Raw genomic sequence first — 8,360 nt, forward strand, 5'->3', positions numbered from 1 at the left:
CCCTTGTCCATAACACTATAAGTGGTCAAAGCATTCTAGTTTCCTGACACTCTCCCTGTACCATCGGAAAGTTTTAGATGGACCCTAGCTTGAGTTAAGGCCCTTCCTCTCCATTAGAGAGTTGCCATTAGAGTGTTTAAGTTTAGCCCACTGCTTGAGTTACATGCTCCTTGCCCCTATAAGATTCCACTAGAATGTCCTTGTCGAGGACACCACTTTAGTTACTTGAACCCTACTGCTGTAAGTTTCCATCAGAGTGTTCTACCAAGATGAAAATGAGCTCAAACTATCAAATGCACGATTAGTGAGGCATGGTCAACTAATCCTCAAACTCCCAACCTGAACTATACCTGACCCATGTCATGATCACTTATATATTCACACCCATGTGGCCCGAGTCAGGTCCACCAACCTTCGAGAGACACTAGAAGCAGCTATAACAAAAATACAACAGTTCAATGTGGAGCATAGTTGCTGTTTGCTTCTCTTGCAGATAATGGTACATGTATATTAAAGTTTTATCCCAGGATGGACCTTTATATTAGGAGTTCTACCATACTCTTGACTTTAAAGATATAAGACCAAGTTCAAATGTGTTCTGTGTGAAGGATTATTATTTTGGGGGTGAATGTAGATAACATGATGAAACCTGTTTTGGGATTGATTCAGTTTCTTAGAAGGTTATGATACCTCTTGATTGGACAAGAACACAATCCTCTGCCATTCATTTGATTAAAAAGGTATTAGAACTTTCAGAGTAACCTGAAGAATCCTTACTAGTATTGAAATTAAAAATAGATTTTTCAAAAACACTCGATAAAGGGTAATTATATCTTTTTTCTTTCACAGTATGCATTAGAAAAAAAACCATCCCCTATTCTGGAGTTCTATCCACTTAAAATTTGAGAAGCACCCTGCTTGGAAAATTAAAGGCTCCGAAGAATGTAAACTACTGGATCTGCCAAGCGTCTATTTCCCATTGTCAGGAAGCTGGGCAGGCCCACAAAGCAGGGTGATAAGATTTCTGTGTTGGAGCACGCAGATTCAGCCCATTGAAATGAGTTTTGCACTAGGTAACGTTGTCCTACCACTTGGCGCTCATCATTTCCCTCCCTAAATCTTAAGCAAGTCCACTTCCATTCTGGAACTACTCAATGGAAGCCACTTGACACATGGGACGCCATATTGTTTTTGTGACCCTGGTGGATGTGTTGCCTCTTTCTTACTGGCGGTGGTCTCTGGACATTGTTTGTAGTCTATTTATTTAACTCTGAACAGATATGGAGTAGGATAAAAACCAGTCTGTGCTGTTGGTTTACGTCAACTTCCAGCGATCCAAATCAGTGAGATTTGGTGTTTCAGGACCAAAAATAACTTTGGAAAACATGCTGCTTTTAGGGAGTAAAAACTCTCTCTAATATCAATTTCAAAAAAAGAGACATTTTTTGCAAATTTATTACCTCTTAATGTAATAATAATGGAAGAAACGTTGAATGTTCCGGGTAGACTTAGACGGTCATTGGTGAAAGAGTCCTAATTAACGGACACCTATCAAGGAATCGATTGTGCATTCTATATATCGTCTCCTAGTTCTATACTTATTCAAAGCAATTTATACGGAAAAGTTCTACCTATTTTATGTACTGAATGACTGGGTAGTTATATGTGCAAATCAGTTGACCCCCATCATGCAAAAGCTTATTATGTACGGAAAGAAATTCACAATATGATGATATTTTCCTATATAAAAAAGAAACTTACTTAAGGCACACGGCTTTTGCTTTTGGCAATAAATTTGAGGAATTTTACTAAAAGCATGATAATCTTACTGCACTTGAACGAAAATTTGCTTAGAAATCTTGATGCATTATTGTTGAGATACAGTGCCTCCAAGCCAGTGGCTATGAAAACCTTCTCATTCTCCAAATTGAAATATATATATATATATATATATATATGAATACACACATATATAGATATATAAATATATATATACACATATATTTTCTAGTAAAATTGGTGCTGTGTAAAGTTTACATTTCGCATTTCAATATTTAAAGGAATTTCGTCTGTGGAGGAACATCAGTCATTTTCACTGTAGCATAGAAAAAAAACAAATGTAAATACGACAAAGATTTTGCTACAAAAATGAAGAAAAATGTGGAAATGTTGTATTGTATGAACTGGATATTATTAAAACAAAACAAAAAAAATTGGTTAAAGTTTACAACCTTGGATTCTGAGAATTAAAATAAATTTCTCCCAATGAGTTTTCAGCGTATCTTGGATACCGGCAATAGATCTTTGCAGACAATCACTTTGTGATGGAGGGTGCTTACAGCTCTCTTTTTTTGGGGGGGGGAGGGTATTTCTGTGTAAAGAAAATTATTTGCCAATGCTTCAAAAAAATGTATATTTTAATTTCTTATAGACACTGCAAGATGGGCCTGTTGATTTGCAGACAAGAAACGGTACCATGAACAAATGGTTCAGTGGCGTTGGGTGGAGAAGCGTTGATAATGTCACCTACCAAGTAGAAACGCTATGTGCGATACAGTTATGGCACTACCACCTGTTGTCTGGCTTAATATACTAATGGTGGTGTTCCTTACGGTTATCAGACCTACAATACAAAGAAGGAGCTTGGTGGAGGAGTCTCTGGCAGATGTTGTCCAAGCATACTCAATAACTTGCTTCTACAGAACGTAAAGTAAATATTGGCTGTCGGAACTAACATATGTTGTTCTGGGTTTTAAGGAAATTTGATAGCTGTTATTATGATTAACTATGTTATCTATGTTACCTTCTAAACTTAAACAATTATGAACAAGCCAAAAATAGCTTCTACCAATTATAGTATGTGCCATCCCTTTAGAGCCCATTATCTAGTTCCACTCAGTGGGAGTGACTTGACTAGGTCTACAAACTATATAATTATACAAATGGACTTCCTTGTCTCAACCCTTCCATTGTCTACAAGCCTAATGCTAATATCACGGACAATGTCATAACAATAATTACCACCAGTTCATTAGGACCTCTCTGCGGCACTCAGCAGTCAACAGAAGTTCCCCAACAATTATTTCTATGTTGTGGTCTTCAGTCCCACAAAAAAAGAACTCCATGTTGCTTTGACTACGAGCTGTACTATCACCACCATAGACTATCATAGACAATCCAAGGCTGTAGGAAATACCAAATGGCATCTCTACAGGGCAAATAATCTTAATCATTTTTTTTGATTAATTATATTCATAAACTTTATAATTTATCCCCATGGGAGTATTTTTCATTATCAAGGTTTTTTTTTTTGTGAACAAGTTTATTAAAAAAAATTTAAACTCAGCACCTAAGACCCACTAATTTATTTTTTTGCGGGAAAAACAAAAATTTGTAAATTTGCCCATGTTCATCTCGGCAGGTTTCATGATGAAAATTTGGCCTTGAACTGCTGCAAAATAGCAACTCCAAAATGAATACATTTGCCCTTTAATGCTACATACAACATATTATCTAATCCATGTTGATTTGTCCTATTTTTCAGTGTCATTTCAATTCAAATAAGCACAGAGGAGATGAATAATGTAGCAAAAAAAGAACCTAGTCTAACGCCGGATTGTAAGGGGTGGAAATTGCATATCAATCAGGGCATTTGCTCCTATAAATTCTGTAACCCCAGAAGTTGCAGGGTGTGCTTCCTTTATTGTTGCCCTCTGGCTAATGGAACTGCATGGCAAGTTCATATAATATGTGTGTGTGTTTATTGCTACTGCGTCTTTCCATATACCACAATTAGTGTAACCTATAAGGGCTCTAATTTACAGGCATCGCTGGTTCTGGAAAGCCTGATGAATGTACATTGAACCAAACAAAATGAGAACAAATTGCTTTCCATAAGCTCAAGAATGTCCAATGGAAACTCTATGTTCAAGATAAACCATGTTCTATTTCTCTCAGGCATTTAGCATTTTTTTTGCTTTGATTTGCATAATGGTACAGAATGGGTCGGTAATTTAAGGAATTCTTCCTTCAGTATGCATTAATTATATGTGTTTTATGCACAAAGAAGATTGTGGAACATTTAGAGAAATGTTGGTTTCAAACTGAAAAAAAAAGGGCATCGGGAAATGTCCAACCCGAGACCTTTTGAGTCGAAATGTGATTTATAGGACGCGCTATCAATACCCCAGGATTAAGGAGCTTCTTGGACCTCTTGTATAGCACTGTGCTCAGTAGTTGAGAATGGAAGTGTTATTAGGAAAACAGAACTTCTGCCATAGCCAAGTCTCCATAATGTTTTTTTTTGTTGGTGGAAAATAGTGGACAACTGAGCATTGTACTTTATTGTGACAATCAGAAACGTGGCTTTATTATTTTAATACAACCCTAGACCAGTTAAGTGAGCTGATGGATGGTTGCTCTGTGTTACTGACCAAGTCACCGCAAAAGATTTTTGTCCACCCCCCCATCTTTTCTAAGCATGAAACAGTGCAAAATGCCTGTTACTGTACACATACTATGCATTCTCATTGGCTGGAGCATGTTGGAATTTATTTAAGTAGGACAATAACTGCTGTCCTCTAAAGGAACGGTTTTAGTAGATAATCACTATACATACCCTTTTGTAAATAGGAGCCCTTAAACTCCTTGCCAGTAATCTTTATTGGTAGACCATTATTAAGTAAATTAAACTGGTCGAACTATGCCCCTTAAATCAACTGAAGAACTGCAGGTTGGGCAGCAATGGTGTATAGTGTCTGAATGGTCATACTGCCTCTCTATTGTCCCACTGTTGACATCTTGGCCCATTTTCTCCCTCTTGCCCTACTATATCAGTCTTGTCCTACTGTTGCTTTCTGCTTAAATGTCACCATCTTGGTGCACTCTCGCCATCTTGGTCCACTGTTTCCCTCGTCCCACAGTCACTAAGATGGTGACAGGAGAGCAAGATGGTAACTGTGGGGACAAGAGGGAGACAGTGGACCAAGACAGTGACATTAAACAAGAAAGCAAGAGTAGGACAAGACAAAGATAGAACTGTTCAGACATTATACACCATTGCTGTCCAGCCTGTAGTCCCTAAGAAACAGTTAACCATCTTGTTCACTGCTGCCTTCTTGTCCCACTGTCATCATCTTGCTCTACTGTCACATCTAAGTCCACTGTCTCCCTCGTTCCACTATCACCACCTTGCTCTTCTGTCACCATCTTGGGTAACCGTCTCCCTCTTGTCCTACTGTCACATTCTTGCAATACTGTCACCATCTTGGTTCACGGTTTCCCTTTTATCCCACTATCACTATCTTTGTGTGATAGTGGGATAATAATTGTGTTTAATAATGGTTCCTTTCCTGTGTATCCACATTAAAACATATGGTTAGTAGCCGCCATATTGTTTTCCAAGATAGTCCATGTGGTGGGCCAATTGTTCACCATTTTTGGGTTCCTTTCTAATATAATTACAAAGAGATCTATGGGGATCTTGGGGGGGGGGGGCATAAAAACTCCAGGCCTCTTGTGGCGAACTAAAGAACCTGATCTGTAGGGCCCACTCTATGCACCATTAGATATAAAATGTGATTATGTAATGTAAGGCCAAGTTAAGGTAGCATAGTGATAGTAGCAATGTCATTCTCTTACCCTACTGTCACCATCTTGGTCCATTATCACCATCTTGCTCATATTTGGGATGAGTTACTGAGCACTGCCTCATTTTCATCTGCTGTGCAATTGGGCAGCTAAGAACCGTCACCCTTATTTCTACTCCCAGTTGTGAATCCAGGGAAAGCAACAGACTCCACGGCTGTGATGTAAATTTGACTATAATCCAATGTTTTACCTCAATGCAAGCTCTGCTTTCTTTTGCCAAATACTCTCTGGAGTAGATATGCTGTAATATTTTGGATTCTGAAATAAAATTGTACATATGAATATCAATGCTGCTTGATTTAAGAATGGAACTTGCTTCCAGTGTTTGGTTTTTTTTCTCTGTAAATACGAATACCTTATAAACACTGCATAATATATTCACATTATTTTATACTAGAAGAACAGTCTACGTGGGCTGCAAAATAAGAGTTGTTTTTTTTACGAAACAGAAACAGTTTCTAGTCTGTGGTTTATCTGTGGTCTTCTTGTGAGCTGTCTTAGCACATGGACATTGCAAGGTGACAAATATAGAATTTAAAAAGATATAATTGTCTCTCCTGTATCGATTAAAGGGTTTTTTGGAGCACAAGAACAAAAGGTGCTGTCCTATATAGTTTAATGTGGGCATGTTGTGCTGGCTTTATATATTATATATTGAATCATTGGTGGTGTGATTTCAGGATGCAAGGGGGTATTGTAACATTGGGTGTTTCTGCCTGCTGTGTCTTTTACTAACAATGCAAATACTAACTTGATGAAGAAATAATCTTCCATGAATGTTATCTTAACTTGGCAGTACAATATAACATATGGCATTGTGTTTAATAATGGTTCCTTTCCTGTGTATCCACATTAAAACATATGGTTAGTAGCCGCCATATTGTTTTCCAAGATAGTCCATGTGGTGGGCCAATTGTTCACCATTTTTGGGTTCCTTTCTAATATAATTACAAAGAGATCTATGGGGATCTTGGGGGGGGGGCATAAAAACTCCAGGCCTCTTGTGGCGAACTAAAGAATCTGATCTGTAGGGCCCACTCTATGCACCATTAGATATAAAATGTGATTATGTAATGTAAGGCCAAGTTAAGGTAGCATGCCTAATATTAACACTGATTAAAATACGTTAATTGGTTTCCCATACCCGACGGTAAGAGATCGAGTTTGTTATAAAGGTTCAACAGGCAATATTTTGGGAAAGGTTATTTTTGCTACCTACATTTATTAAAAATGCAAAAACTTCACTAACACAGAGCTGGAGCCGGCAGCTCTGACACAGTAGATTTTGCAGAACTGAAGCTCTGTGAAATAAGAAGAGAATATCTCATACTGTTAGCATTTGTGTGCCTTTCGTACGTGTATAATATATGCTATGTATAATGGTCTTCTACTGCCAATCAGAACCTATAATATAGGGTCCCCGCTCTTCCAGTCATCTTCATTTTTTATTAAAGCATAACTTCCCAAACTCTTCCTAAAGAAAAGGTTAGTGAATTAGTGCAGTTATTCTTTATGTTTATAGTGGATTTCTCATTGCCGAATTTATTTAAATGGCCACTATTACTAATGGAATTTTCGGGGCGAATGAATATTTTTTTTTTCTATTGGTTGTCTCCTTCTAGCTTCTACCAAGGGCTTAGCGGTTCTGCTTGCAAATGAAAGCCTATGCCACACACCAATGGCAGACACTGGCACCTTTGGGCAGGGATCATTCAGAGACATCACTAGTAAGTGATAAAATCAAGATGGCAATTTCTTACAAACCCTATTGTCATGCCAATACAAAGAGATACTACCAAATTCCAGTTGGCATTGGTTTTCCTACTAAGCACAATTCAGCAGGAATAGCTCCCTAAATTAGCTAATAGCCTGTACAGAGAGATACCCAAAATCTATGCCAATTTAGTATTTATCTCTGTACAAAGCACAACCCAGCAGGGAACTGGAATGCTAAAGTGGCTATTTAATGGACAGTGCCAGTTTCTTTGAGATTAGAAAAGATTTTAAATTTAGCAAAAGGCATATATAAAAATGTAAGTTTGTTGAGTAAAAGAATCTAGAAATCTTTTTTTGAATTTTCTGCAGAGTGAAACAATATTACATATTTCTTAAAAATATAAGCACTGTATGTGATACAAGGGTTTTGCATACAAATAAAAAATTACAGGCACTACAAAGGTTTGTGGTGACTTAGCACATTAATTATCTGCCCATTTTTTGAAGAAATCAAACATTATTTATCCATAAAATAAAAGTTTTCTTTCCAGTTAAAAAAGGAAAGTTTTGACATTTATCATTAATTAGTAGGCAGTGATGTTTATTTCGGTACGATAATTGTTAATAAAAAATTAAAAAGAACAAAAAAATTTGGGAATTTTGCAGCATAGCACATAATTTAGTAACGATTTTAAAAGGAAATAGGATCTGGATTAAATAAAAAAAATAGTAAATATATAAAAACTTTGATTTGGCTAATTCCCGCGATTCACCGCCGGCGAATAAATTTGCGCAACCGACGCGAAAATTTGCCGGCGTCAAAAAAAATGCACGCCGGCTTATTTTTCGGCAAAGCGAAACGCCCCAAATTCGCCCATCACTAATTATTACCTAGATAAATTAAAATGCAGCTTAATTTTTTTTTTAATTGAATTTTATTTCTTTATGTATAAATTAAAGAATACTGATTTAAGATAACAACAATATTAGTAGTG

General features: G+C 37.0%; 1 protein-coding gene across 2 annotated transcripts in view; it reads left to right on the forward strand.

Moving 5' to 3' along the window:
• Window positions 1–8,151, forward strand: part of LOC108698203 (disabled homolog 2-interacting protein) — a 253,072-nt gene extending 244,921 nt beyond the window's left edge. The window contains exons 17-18 of one of the 2 annotated variants that reach the window (XR_005963203.1): window positions 850–5,605; window positions 6,741–8,151. Coding sequence is in view for 1 of the 2 variants with exons in the window: in XM_041572372.1 (XP_041428306.1) it covers window positions 850–859 (10 nt within the window). In the remaining variant the exon portion in view is untranslated. Of the gene's footprint in view, window positions 1–849; window positions 5,610–6,740 lie in introns of those variants that run through there. The other variant, XM_041572372.1, reaches the window with a different exon arrangement.
• The last annotated feature ends 209 nt before the right edge of the window (window positions 8,152–8,360 follow it).

The sequence above is a fragment of the Xenopus laevis genome, chromosome 8L (genome assembly GCF_017654675.1).
Source record: "Xenopus laevis strain J_2021 chromosome 8L, Xenopus_laevis_v10.1, whole genome shotgun sequence".
In the NCBI taxonomy this organism is placed as follows: domain Eukaryota; kingdom Metazoa; phylum Chordata; class Amphibia; order Anura; family Pipidae; genus Xenopus; species Xenopus laevis.